The following is a 14,958-nucleotide window of genomic DNA, read 5'->3' on the forward strand; positions in this document are numbered from 1 at the left end:
TTTAAGATGAAACCTTAGTTTTTTATTGTATTGTGTTGGTCATTGTATCATTTTATAGGCCTCTTTAAATCTGCAAACACAGTTGCTGCATTCTGGGTATGGCATTTTTGTGAGTTTCCAAATACTTCCTTTTTTACTTAAATATAAAGAGCCAACAGGCTTCATTTCGGCGATATAAACAGTATTTAAATTAAGGGGATATTAGATCCCACATTGTTTTAAAACCGAATAAGAAACTCAAGGAATCGGAGAGTTTCATGCCGAATATAGTATAAAAAACCTGTAAAAGTATCGGCGAATACTAGCGTGAGCTAATGCAAGTAGTCCTAGAACGTAGTACAAACACGGGCAACTCGTTGCAAAGGTGGGTAAAGTTCTGATCGCTATTCTTGGTGAGAGGTCACTACCCAGACCAGTAATGACCTCCCACCATAATGTAATAACAGCATACATTTCCTAGGAAATGTGTTTTTACATTATGGAAAATACCAAGAATAGCGATCAGAACTTTATCCCCCTTTGCAACGAGTTGCCTGTTTGTACTACGTTCTAGGACTACTTGCATTAGCTCACGCTAGTATTCGCCGACACTTTTATACTTTTTTATACTATATTCGGCATGAAACTCTCTGATTCCAATCTTTGAGTTTCTTATTTGGTTTTAAAACAATGTGGGATCTAATATCCCCTTAATTTAAAAAACTTCATTTTTTCTTTGGGGAGGTGAAGTGCTATTCTTCATGTATGTGCCATTTCTCCTCCAAATCTCTGATATGTTCTTTGAGGTTCATTTCTTCAGATTAATGTGTCTATCCAACATAACAAATATTATTATGTTGGATAGATATTGCATGTGATGATGATGCCATATTCAACATCTGGTTTATATTCATTCTGAGCATAATTGTTAATAATTTAGAAATCTCTCTGTTAATGCTTTTTTATTCAATATGAAGATGTACACAACATAATGAATGAAAGTAGTAATTAAATTATTGTTCTTTCTAAAGAGTTTTATGTGGTTCTCACCTGACATATACTAACTATGATTGTTTATTTATTCAGAATTCTTGGAACTTTAAGAACTAAAAGTTCTCTCTTTTGGTAAAGGAAGAGAAGGATAATCTTTGAAAATTGTTATGATTCAAATTTCCCTTCTAAGTAATTTTTTGAAATAGATGTTAGAACATTGTACTATACCTAACGTTAGTATAAAACTTCTACATAAATAAAGTGGATATTAAATCCAGCATTATTTCAAAGCCAAATGTAGAAACTTATGAAACTTTCATAGTTTCTACATTTGGCTTCCAAGAGAGCTTCCAAGAATACATTCCTCGACATCTCTGAGTTGCCTTAGTGTGGACTACTTAAAAGACATAGGTGCTGCCCAAGCATCTATATATTTGCCTTTTTATTAGTCCATGTTTCATAAGGTTTCACTGGCCTTACAACTGTTTCAAACTGATTGGTTCTCTTCAGAGACCAGGCAGAAACCTTGAGAAAGCAAGAACTCTTGTTCAGTACTAAGGAACTTGAAATTTCAGAGAAATGTATTTTTTGTAAGCGAACTCTCAGTTCATGCGTAAAAGTAATTACTAAAATAAAAGAGCCAAAAAAAGGCTTCAGAAATTATCATTTGGCAAGGGGCCATCCCTGGAGTTATGAAAGGAAGCTGTGAGCAAGAGGGTGAGGAGTGGTTTCTTTGCATGGAGGGTGGTTGAACCATGGAATGCATTGCCTGATAGAGTGGTGAGAGCGAAAACAGTCAATGAGTTTAAGGAGTGGTATGATAGACTTTGTGTTTCCTAAAAGGGACCTCCCACGATGAGTCTTGATACACTTTGTGTTTCCTAGGAAGGACCTCCTGCGATGAGTCTTTTGACTCCATGGGGGCCTGGATAATAATAATAATAATTAAAACCTTACATTTCACTAAGTTGCTTATACATTTCCTGGTTACTGTCCTCCACATTATCAGGTCTATAGCAACATCCATCAAAGTATTTCATTCTATTCAACCCTGTCTCATACCATACTGCCTCAAAACCATCACTACTATTTCCTCCTTGCATCTTGTCCTTGTATGAACCTAACTCTTTTTCTATCATCAGTAGCACTCCACCTCCCTTTTTACCTTTTCTATCTTCACGAAATACATCAGACCCTTGCATCTCTATTCCTATTAGGATGTCGTCCTCATCCAACATTGTCTCACTTATGTTTACAATTTTGGGGTGAATGAACTCAGTCAATGCAACCATTTCATTTCCGCTGTTTCTGTTACTTCTGGCATTTGTATACTAACGTAACAGCTGATTCCTTAATGTATAACAAGTTTCACTGATACCACTTATTAGATGTGACTTCTCCATACTTTTCTCAAGCCGTTTCTTTTTCTCCTTACTCATCCAAGAACCTTCTTCAAATCAAATCCAACTGTTTCTCCTACATCCCAGGTAATCCTCTCCCCTTTTTATCTACACACACATTCACCTCTTCTTGGAGCATCAACCTTTCTCACACTGCATTCTCCTGCCCACCCTGAGTCTCCCCATTTCCCTGTTTGACTTGTTCTTATTCTCCACACTCATGCTGTCCACTTCTTCATTCATAAGCATCATTTCAAACTCTTCTTCCTTACTCTCCTGCTCTTTTACATTCCTTCTTATTTGCTCAGATTCATTCTCTGCACTCATTACTATCTATCCAGCAGGAGTCTCTCCAGATGACCCACACCAAAACCATTCAAATGCAATCCATCACTCTTGTACAGTTCATTTCTTCCTTCAGACTTATTTCACACATTAATAAACTGCACTCCTTTCTCTTCATACATTTCTGCCAACATATTATTCATAATTCTTGCTATTCACCTCATCTCAGCAATGTCATACCTGGGCAACACTGACAACCTTTCCTATCACATCGAAACTTTTTTATCCTTCTCTCTTACTTTCTCCTTGTTCCCAGTCATTTGGCCCTGCTACCACTACCTCCTTTGCTCTTTTAGTCCTCATATCAATTCCTCAATCATTCTATTCATTTTACCTACAGGAAAACAAACCTTGTGCATCTTCTAGTTTACCATGCCTCTAATAATCAAATTGCCATACAATGCCACTCATGAGTCTTTCATTACCATTTTCATATCGACATCATTTGTTTTTGTCTTCTTCACTCTTCCATACATATCTTCATTTCATTGCACATCTGCCTCATCTTTTCACTCATCTTCAAAAACTCCACTTTCAAGTCTTATGTCCTTTTTTTTTGCTATCATTCCCTCACTATTTTATTGCCAGTCACACTTGTTTGCTGTCAGTCCCACCTGTCACCTTAGCATTAACTGCAATTTGTTTTTCAACATCATTATTGCCCACTTTATCATTAATTTCACTCTGTTTTTTGACGTTGTATAAATTATCACCTGCTTTATTGTCAATCGAATTTTTTCCATAGTGCTATTTCCATATACTCTCTGAACATTCATGCAATTTTCAACTACCATTTGAGTTACGCCACCATGTGTCCTACTTGTATTTATTCTCATATTTAAGCAAGCTTGAAAAACCTATGCTGTCTGTCTTATTTGTCTTTTGTGCAGACTTTTGTGGCAGTGAAACACAAGTCATTGTGTTTCACTGCCATGTATATCAGTGTGCTGATTTTGTAAACAAACTTAAACAAGCCTTCACACTACAAACACTGCAAGCGCACAACTTTTACACATAAACACACACTTATTTACAATTAATTAGTCAAAAAACTTATCTGAAACGGGAGCCATCTTTTCACAAACCCTCCAGCGAAACGACACTTAGCATATTATTACATGGAAGACTTCAAGCAGCGAGCTCTAGATTCAGCAAGCATAAAGCCCAAAGTCTGGCTCAAATATGTTGATGAAATTTTGGCCATTTAGTCCCATAGCTGCAAAACATTAAATACATTCCTAATCCACCTGAACAAACAACACATACATATCTAATTTACCATTGAGATTATAAACAATAACTCTCTTCCTTTTCTAGACACACTTGTCACACATCTTTCCTCAGGCTGCCTTTCATTCAATGTCTACCACAAACCTACACACACACACAGGCCAGTATGTACAAAAATTCATACAACCATCCAACACAAATACTAGGGATCATCAGCCCCCTCAAACATAAAGCTCTAACAATTTGCTCCGATCAGCAGGCACTGAAGAAGGAATATGAAATTATTAGCCTAACATTTATAAAAAAAAATGGCTACAACAAAAAACAGTTTACAAGACCCTCCCCAATAATACCATTAACAGAAAAAATGATTACAAGAATGTCATAGCTGTACCATACATTATGGGAACATCAGAAAAAATAGAATGCTGCATAAATACAACATTAAGGCAATCTTCAAACATCCTCCTGCAAAATTATAAAGTGTATTCAGGTTCATCCAAAGTTCCCCTTCCCTGCCTTGCCCACCCAGTAGTTTAGTGCACCTGCAACCTTTTCTTATTGGGATGGTGTGCCCTGTTTCCACTATGTAGGGTAGGTTGCAGGTGCACTAAACTACTGGGTGGGCAAGGCAGGGAAGGGGATCTTTGGATGAACCTGAATTCTATTTTTTTCTGATGTTCCCATAATGTATGGTATAGCTATGACATTCTTGTAATCTTTTTTGCTGTTAATGGTATTATTGAGGACGATCTTGTAAACTGTAAATTCCTCCACTGTAAAACAGGTCTGTCAGACCATGCACTTCAAACATATCATAGAATCAACTGGAAAGGCAATATATCCCTACACTGTACCAAAACCTGGTTTGAAAGAAAATTCAAGGAAGCTTCTAAGATGCTGAAACATTATCCAAATCTAAACAAGAACGATAGATTGGTAATTGTAAAAATATGGAGGACCCATCTGCAACCTGTATTGCATCTAGAGCATGATGACAGAACCCCAACAGAAGAAAACCTTAATATAAGAGGACTGTATAGATATGTTTAATGTAGTTCTTCTGTGAAACTTTTTTATTTTTATTCATTTAGATTTATTTTATCATCTGTATATCGTTATACTTTTATGTATAAAAATTATTTTATTTTGTTACTTGATTTATATTTATTTATAATTTTTATTTATTATTACTTTTATTATTTTTTATTTCATTTATTTATTTTTTTTTTTTCACCACAGGTCAGGCTGGGTTAAATGATTAAAAGAGCATGTGTACCTGTGCATATGTTGTTTTCTTGATGATGATTTCGATTCCCAAAGGTGTGGAAAGAGGGGAAAATAGTTTCACTGCATAAAGGAGGATCCAAGACTATGGTGTTGCAAATTACCGACTGATCAGCATATCAGGAGTTGTTGTCAAGGTCTTGGAGAAAGTAGTCAAGGGAAAAATACAGGAATGGATTGATGAAAATGAGATACTGTACAGGGGACAGCATGGCTTTGTGAAGGGTAGATCATGCCTCAGTAACTTGCTCAAGTTTTATAACAGGGTGACGGCTGAACTGGATAAGGGTAATGGGTTTACAGTGGTACTGCTGGACTTGGCAAAGGCATTTGACAGGATACCACATGGAATTCTAATCTGTAAACTACAACATATGGGAATGGATATAGGGTTGCTGAGATGGATAGGTGGGTGGTTGATGGAGAGATATCAAAGAGTAGTTTATTCAGGAGTAGAGTCCAAAAGACGGCCTGTGACTAGTGGTGTGCCGCAGGGTTCTGTTCTTGGACCACTGCTGTTTAATCTGTTCATTAACGATATAGGGAAGGATCTAAGTGGAACGGTTCATTTGTTTGCTGATGATGCAAAGTTGGGTAGGGCAATAGTGAATGCAGAAGATGTCAAAATCTTGCAGGATGACTTGGATAGATTGGAGTTCTGGGCTAAGGAGAATGGACGTCAATTTAATGTGACAAAATGTAAGGTAATGCATTTTGGGGTGAAAAGATTAGCACCAGTATACCACATTGGTGGAACCGTACTCCAGGAGATTGATGAGGCCAGAGACTTGGGAGTATTGGTGGATAGGGAGATGAAGTTTAGGGGGCACGTTGCAAAAGTAGCTAAATCAGCTCATCAACTCACTTGGTTGTTGAAAAATACCTTGACGAGCAGAGACAAGCAAGTTACTGTACCTATGTACCGAGCCTTGATAAGACTTCATCTCGACTACTGTGCCCAGATTTGGTCATCTCGGTTCCTTCTTGATGAGGAGGAGGTGGAGAGGATCCAGAGGCGAGTGACTAAGATGATAGCAGGTCTATGGAATGAACCATATGAGAACAGGTTGAAGATTTGTGGGTTGCAGAAACTAGTTGATAGGCGGAAAAGGAGAGATATGATTGAGACATTCAAATTGCTAAAGGGATTCTATAGGATTAATTCAGAGGATATTTTTGAGATCAGGACTGGTGGTGGGAGAACTAGGGGACACCTATGGAAGCTGGGCAAGAGTGTGGTTAGCAGGGGTGTTAGAGCTGGGTTCTTTACTTTTAGAGTGGTAAATGAGTGGAATAAGCTGCCAGAGTCTGTTGTGTGCTATGACGGTGAGCGAGTTCAAGGCAAGGTATGATAGATACTGTGAGAATATTGTGTAGTTGTGTGGACATGATATTTAGGGCCTCCCTTGATGAGTCTAAGGACTCCCTGGAGTCGGCCGAAATAATAATAAAAATAATGACCTCAATACAGAGATTGAAATATTGAGTGTTATTTTCTAGTTAGAAGTAAAGAATACTCCAACATCTTCTCTCTCTCTCTCTCTCCATAAATTCTGCAATATTAAATTTACTTGATTCCTCATATACCTCCTGCTTACTACCATCATTGTTAGACCTTGGCAAGTTTCCATTATTCATCATCATCGTGCATATCAAGGATATAGGCCTAGCATGGCCTGTTCCGGCCTTAGAAGTCATCGTTTAAGAGGACGTCCTGGTTTTCTTTTTCCTAATGGCTTGTTTTGGTAATCTTTCTGTTTTCATTCTTTGAACGTGTTCCATCCATTTATGTTTATATTTTTTAATTTTTTCTATTACTGGTTCTTGGCTTAATTCTTGGCATAATTTCTTCATTTCTTTTGTGATCAAATAGGGTATACTTTGCAGTTTTTCTCATAAACTTCATTTCTGCTGTTGTTAATCTTTGTTTGTCTTTTTGTTTTATTGTCCAGATTTCGCTTCCATACATTAAGACTGGTAGGGCTAATGTATTGTATACTTTTAGTCTGGTTTGTTTTTGAACTAGGTTTGGTTTAAATATAGAGTTAATTACACCTGTTATTTTTAAATATTTTGCAATTTTTACGTTTATATCTTTTTCGTTAAAAATACCAAGCAATTTTAAACCTGGTTTTACTCCATTTCCCAAGTAAGCAAACAGACAAACAAGTCAAGTTTGCGCCTGCAAGTGATGCAAGTCTAGCTGATCCTACAGGTAGTGCAAGACCAAGGCAACTCATGGTAAAGGTGGCATAAGCTCTGATCACTAATCTTAATATTTACCCTTAATGCCAAAACACATCTCCAAGAAGGGGATGCCTCATGTTTTGTATTAAAGGCAAGGGGCCCCTACCCAGACCGGTTTCGACCTTTATTGAGGTCTCGTCAGTGGGAGCTAGGCTAGAAATATCAAGATTTAGTAATACAGAGCTTAGAGATTTTTATTTAATAAGGTTAAAACACCTTATGACAACTTGTTCTGGTAAAATACTTATAAGCTCTGTATTACTAAATCTTGATATTTCTAGCCTAGCTCCCACTGACGAGACCTCAATAAAGGTCGAAACCGGTCTGGGTAGTGGCCCCTTGCCTTTAATACAAAACATGAGGCATCCCCTTCTTGGAGATGTGTTTTGGCATTAAGGGTAAATATTAAGTTAGTGATCAGAGCTTATGCCACCTTTACCACGAGTTGCCTTGGTCTTGCACTACCTGTAGGATCAGCTAGACTTGCATCACTTGCAGGCTCAAACTTGACTTGTTTGTCTGTTTGCTTACTTGGGAAATGGAGTAAAACCAGGTTTAAAATTGCATGGTATTTTTAACATTTATTATACCCAAGGTAAAATACCTTCTACACTTATATCTTTTTCATTTTCATATGTGATCGTACATCCTAGGTAGATAAATGAATTCACCTGTTCTAAGATCTTGTTGTCTATTACTATTTTAGTTCTTGCTGGATCTTGTCCTTTAAAGGCCATAGTTTTTGATTTTTCTGTTGATATTATCATACCATAATCTTTGGATATCTCATTTAGATCTAAAATAGCTTTCTGTAGTTTATCTTCGGAATGTGTAATTATTATTTGGTCGTCGGCAAAGAGGAGAGTGTTTAAGTTTACTGTATGTGAAAGTTTAATTCCTTGATGTAAATTTTTACTCCATTTTATTATTATTTCATTTAAGTAGATATTAAAAAGAGTTGATGAGAGGAGACACTGAATTGGTTTATCTCTCTCGTATATGATAGCTTGTGATTTAATCTTATTTGTATTTGATTATTTTCATATATACTTGTGATAGCTTTTAGGATATTATTTGGTATTTGTCTTTCTTTTAATATGTTTCTTTTAACTTTGTCAAATGCTTTTTCAAAGTCAATAAATGCAATATGTGTTTCTAAAGTGTATTCTCTTCTTTTCTCTGTTATTAATTTTAGGCAAAAGGCCGGGTCTATACATGATCGTCCTTTTCTAAATCCATTCTGTACTTGTAAAATAAAGTTTTCGGAATATTTCATTAGTTTGTTATTTAAGATTCTGCTATATATTTTGTAACAGGAATTTAGTATACTGATACCTCTAGTTTTTAGGGTCATCTCTATTACCTTTTTTAAAGATAGGAAACACAATTGCTTTTTTCCATTCTATTGGGGGGATACCAGTTGAATAAATTTTATTTAAAAATAATAAGAGTCTTTCTTTGAATCTAGTTCCTGCATATTTATATAGTTCTGAACCTAGTTTATCTTCTCCTGGTGATTTTCCATTTCTTGTTTCTTTCAGGTTGATTTCTAATTCTTCTTTAGTTTTTTCCTTTTCATTTTCGTTATGTTATATCTTAGATGACTGTGTGATTGCCTTATTGTTATATCTCTGTCTTTTCTTTAGCCTTACAGTTAACATAAATTTTTGTATCACTTAATATCAGATATTCGTTTGCCGACGAATTTGTATTAATTAAAGACTGCGCCAGCCGGCAACTAAATTCTGATATGTCATCCAAGAATACCTAAAGGAAATGTAGGGTTCAAGAAGTAAGCAGTCGTGGTCCCAATTCTTCTATTGCTAATGGTTTCCCCTTAAATGCACGGTACAAAATTTTCCAAACGGTAGCTCAAATCCGCAGAAAGGATGACAAACTCATTTGATTATATTTAAAGAAACACATTTATTATTTCACAAAGACAAGTATACATGTTAATCAAATCCTTAATCTTAAAAGAGTCTAGGTTCCCTTTACTTAATTAATCACATTCAAAACTTCTATACTATAGTCCCTTACTTGACATAAATTCCTCACTTCTAAATGTACATCTATTCTCAGACTCTTATAACTAAATTACCTAATATTATCACACATGTAATATTGCATGTATACACAAGACAACTCAATACTTCTGACATGAACTTCTCTAGGATAATCCTTCTTATTGTTACTTAATCCCCACTCCAAAATTTCAGTTAACATTTAGTTACGTTCTGACCATATAACATTACTGATTCTAAATCACACAAACAGTTCGGACCTCGGCCTCCTGTTCGGCTGGAGCCAATATGCTTCCTTCTCAACTGTAGACAAAAGTGTCCAAATCGCAGACTGCTCTTATAGCACTACACAGAAATAGCATGCTTCCTTAACTTCTGTTTCTTTACTCTTCGGTTACTTTAATTCAACATTTAACATAAGAAAATCTTCCGCTTACCGTTCTTGCCTTGAACTGGATACTTTGGTCGACTTACTGTACCTTCACTGATGGCGGTCTTGCTATTCCTTTGTTTCCATACGAACCGAAAAACACTAATACACAGATTTGAACACTGACGTTGATTTCATCAGTGGCTCTTTCTTCTTATGGATCTGAATACATTGTAGTTGCAGCCTTGGCCCACGTAGCACACATAGCAAGGGGGGATTCTTGCTACACGTGGCGGCAAGCTCTACACAGCTCTCCGACAGGACTAGGTGCCGACGAAACCCAGAGACAAGAGATAAAAAAGCTATTCGAATTCTCGCCGAAACCTTTATACTCCAAAACAGCTCCCTCACGCGGTGGTGTCGTCACGCATACGGCGGCTGTCGATTGGACGCCGTGGCTACGAACTGCTTTTACATCGCTTAAAGTTTGCTCTAGCTTATACACATTTACTTGGCAATTTATACATGATTTTATATTTTAATTCACTTACAACTAATTTCTACTTTACTCATGGGCTATTTTAACATTGTCTAGAGCTCACACATTTGGATATTTACATGTTCTTGGATTGTTAAATGGCACATTCTCTGTCCGGAGGCATAAGCATGTCCTTATACTCTCCTAATGAGGTAACTTAGTGTTGGGTGGGAAAAAAGGATGACTCATCATTTTATTCCGACACAACAGTTAATTGTTTGCAAGTTGTCTGTTTTAAAATATTTGTCTGTCCACAATTCTGTGTAGTAATTTAGAAATTCTTCTAATTTCAATTCAGTGTTTAATTTTATGTTTTCTTTGGTATCTGCATTTAAGTGTTTCAAAATTTTATAAACATTGGGTCTTATTTTATATAAATAATGTTCTAAATTAGAAACAGATTTGTTCCATGATTCTCTGTCTTTTTCTGACTTCTCTCTTAGCTATGGCTCTTATTCTTTTATATTCTATTTCATCTTCTAATCGTTTACTGCTTAACCATTTGTGATAGGCTTCTTTTTTCGTTTTGATTATTTCTTTCATTGTATCATCCCAGATCTTCAGTTTTTTCCTTTTATTGAATTTTTTGGTCTTTCCTAAGCTTTCATTTGCTGCTGCATTTAGAATCGTTTTTATATTAAGCCATTCTATTTCTTCATTTTGTTTTATTTTGTCTAGATGTTGGTTAATTCTTTGTTCATATAACAATTGTACATTTGTGTCATTCAGTAGTCTAGTTTTATAAACAAATGTTTCAATTTTTCTTTCTGTTCTTGTTACTTGTAGCCATTTAGGTGGTAATCTTAATTTTATTTTAACAAGGAAGTGGTCACTGCTTATTTCATATCCTCTGTGAACTCTAACATCTAGTGAAAATTTTGATGTCTTTTCATTTAGTATAAAGTAATCTAATATTGATTTCCATCCTCTTGCTGCCCAAGTATATTTATGTATGTCTTTATGTTTATAGAAGGAATTCATTATTTTTAGGTTATTATAAACTACAAAGTCAATCAATTTTTTACCATTCCTGTGTAGAGTATGTTCTCCATGTATTCCTATATTATTATTAATTTTCGTGTTTCCAATTTTTGCATTAAGTCTCCTGCTAAAATTACGTAATCATTTTTATTTATTTTATTATATATGTTTTGTAGCTGATTATAAAAATCAATATTATTTTGTTCTCTTCCATCTTCTGGGGCATATAAACCAATTATTGTTAAATAGCCTCTATCTATTTTTATTCTAGCTTCTATTAGTCTTTCGTTCCATAATTTATAATGTTTTAACTGTTTTGAAAGGGAGTTATGAATCCAAATCATGACTCCTGCTTGTGCTCTTTGGTCTCTGCCAACTCCACTGTATATCACATTAAAATTTTCAGTTCTCATGGTTCCTTTTAATTTCTTTTTTGTTTCAGTGATTACTGCTATTTTAAAATTTCTTTCATTTAATAATTGGTCTAATTCTATTTCTTTATATGCTATTCCACTTACATTCCAGTTTGCCATGTGTATTATATTTTGTCGTTTCCATTTTTGTTTTACCTTTTCCATTCCATAGTCGTTTTCTATAGATTGAATCCGATTACCTTTTTCTGTCAGCTTACTAGTAGAATTATGTTTTCCATGTCAGGGGACTAGCCTGACGATGGAATAGTTCAGTGGTAAGGCTGCTACCTTAAGGCTTCTGAACTAGCCTACTTCTGAATTTAAACCCATAGGAGGAATAGGGTATATTGAAGGAGGAAAGAGTAGATTATAGAAGAATTATAGTAAGGTTTATAGAGAGGGCATAGTTGTAAGGCCAGAAATGAAAAGACCCCATTGCCCTTGAGTACTCTAATAGCATAGGGGTCATAAAATAAGAAGAGTTGGCTGATAAGGCCTTATAGGAAAGATTAAAGTAAGTGGATCTTCCTCAAAGTAGTAGAAGGAGAGGATAGATCCAGCTAGAGGTCCATGGGAGTGCCGCATCCCTTACAATCAAGATGATTGCCCCTTATGGTCCTGTTGGTCCATGAGTCCTTATTCAGTATATTCGGACCATTATTGCACCCATTTATTGCAGTTTCCATTATTGTACCCATAAAACAGCACTAGTTAGATCTGTAGGATCCTGCTATTCATACTCAGTTTGTATTTGCTTTCTTACCAGTGTGCTTTCATGCCTGTACTCCATGTGTGTGTCCATGAAGTTGCCTAGGTGGCTTAGGTAAAATATTGGCATAATAATTTATTAACTAAATAAATGTAGTTGATGTTTATTATCTGCAGATATGTGTTTATTCCACTACACTTCAACATCAGTAACCTATGCACATACTTAAGATACGATACGTTTCTGACATTCTGCAGTGATCTAGTGTACCATTTCCACCAACTTCACATAAAGCATTGGGAATGTTAGTTGGTATTACATGTGGGATTTTAATTTTGTTGTAAGAATGCTGGGCATCATTTCTGACCGGAATCAGATTCTTCCTCCATTTTGAAATCTTATTTCTTCAAAGGAACACCAGAAACAACTTGAACATAATGTTTTTTACTCAGTCTGGCTTACATCTGCATCTGATGTGAAGCTAGAAACTGTTACTGCTGATCACTGGCTAACCATGCATGAAGGTACAGAACTTTTGAAATGACTCTTCTACATCAACATGAGAGGCAAGCACTTCTCATTTAGAAACTTTCTGGGAATTCTTTTGTTTGTGTTACTTTTCACATTTTTATATAATATTGATCTCTATTATTGCAATTGGTTCAAGTCTAATATTAAGAAATAATATTTTGCTTTTGTGTAGCTGTTCCATCTCAGCCAAAATATGAAAGTCTTCCACCAGTAGCAAAGAAAGCCAGAGTTACTCAACAACAGGATGATTCTTTAGCTGATGAAGATCTGCAGATTTCCTCTGAGTTAGTTAAATTGATTTCTCAGGTTATGTGAAATTTGAAAATTAGTTTTGTAGCAATTTTAGAATGGTATATTAAGGAACATCAAAAACAGTAGATCCTCCCCCCTTCACCTGACTGGTAAAAAATTCCATTATGACTGCATGATGTTCCAGACTATGGAAGTGAGGTAATCAAGATGCATATGCTTTAGCAACAAAGGCTGGCTGATCGAAACCAAAACAGTTTAATGTGCATAGTTTCTTGTAATCGAATCACATACTTTATGTTTTATTCAATAACTGTGTTTTCTGTTATAAAATATTATATATGTAGATGCAGTAACAAAAAAAAAAAAAAAAAAAAGTTGCTGTGAGTCTCTGTACTGATTTCTTACAGTACAGTTGGAATTAAGTCTGTAGTATGTATTTGAAATGAACTGTTGTAATTTTCTATGCTCTTTATTTCTTGTCAGTTTAATCTAAAAGTATATACGTTATAGTATAGTACATAATTTACCCTTGAAAATGTCTGGGAAGAGGAAAAGTAAATTTGAGAATACAGAATCCTTAAAGAAGCAGAAAGCAATAATTGTCAGGTGAAAAACATGAAATGTTAAGCCTTCATGAATCGAATGAAAGTAATGGAACTTTCCTTCAAGTTTCATGTGTATCATTCCATGATAAGGACCATCTTAAAGAAAAAAGACAAAGTTTGCATTATATTTTATTACATTACACAGTTTGAACTGTATTTCCAGGAATATATTCCAATTCATGATGCTGAGCTTATGGAAAATTAGGATTTGATTTATGATGGTTCATTTAATGACAGTTTCCAGGATACCCACATAGGTTGTAAAAGGAGGGGAGGTCTACTCTAGTTGAAAATGTCTTCAATCACTTTGTGTATAGAGTTCCATAATCATATGCCAGGACACCACCACAAAATTTCCATCATATTGCTGTTATTGTTGTGGAATTAGCTCATTTAGTGGTATCTTGCAAACATGATTACAGTGGAGTTCACTATAGTGAACTTACTCACTACACCAAAAAATAAAAATAAAATAAATAAATAAATAAATAAATCTCTTAGTAAGAATGTTATTTTAAAGTAAATCACTGCAGGGAACTATTCTTATTACTGATTATTTTTTTGGTTCATACAAGTGTACCTATAATAAGAATTGACTGTAGGATCTTAATACAGTAAAATTTCAGCATATATTTTCATGCATAATGGCTTACTTGTACCTGCCATTCTGGTACCCTGGGATGACATATAAACATTGTTCAGTTTCTAAACAGAACCAATAGAATTAAATTATTTAGCAAAACTTTGCAATATACCTAGAATTTCATATTATTTTCATTCTTAAAATTGTTTAATTGAGTTTTGTGATTGTTGCAACTCAGTGATTGTCTTCAAAATTGACATACCCTAGAAGCATTCCAGTAGAATCAGCTTTATTTTAATTTTTTAGTTGATGTAGTTTTGCAGTATTACCTACCATCACCATGGAATGATTTTACAAAGTTAAATCAAATTTAAAATATCAAAAGTAATCACAAACAGATATATCAGTTTCCCAGCAGCATGAATCTCCAATATAAAAAAAAAAATTAAAAACAAATATTTTTTTTTTCTT

The 14,958-nt window shown here is 35.0% G+C and overlaps 1 protein-coding gene across 1 annotated transcript in view; it reads left to right on the forward strand.

The window, feature by feature from the left end:
* LOC150109672 (neurobeachin-like protein 1) overlaps window positions 1–14,958 on the forward strand; it is a 1,254,229-nt gene that overhangs the window by 910,797 nt on the left and 328,474 nt on the right. The window contains exon 41 of the mRNA XM_090413954.1: window positions 13,220–13,331. Coding sequence (XP_090270080.1) covers window positions 13,220–13,331 — 112 coding nt within the window. The remainder of the gene's footprint in view (window positions 1–13,219; window positions 13,332–14,958) is intronic.

The sequence above is a fragment of the Typopeltis vanoorti genome, chromosome 2 (assembly GCF_054136105.1).
Source record: "Typopeltis vanoorti isolate ZY-2024b chromosome 2, IOZ_Tvanoo_1.0, whole genome shotgun sequence".
Lineage (NCBI taxonomy): Eukaryota > Metazoa > Arthropoda > Arachnida > Uropygi > Thelyphonidae > Typopeltis > Typopeltis vanoorti.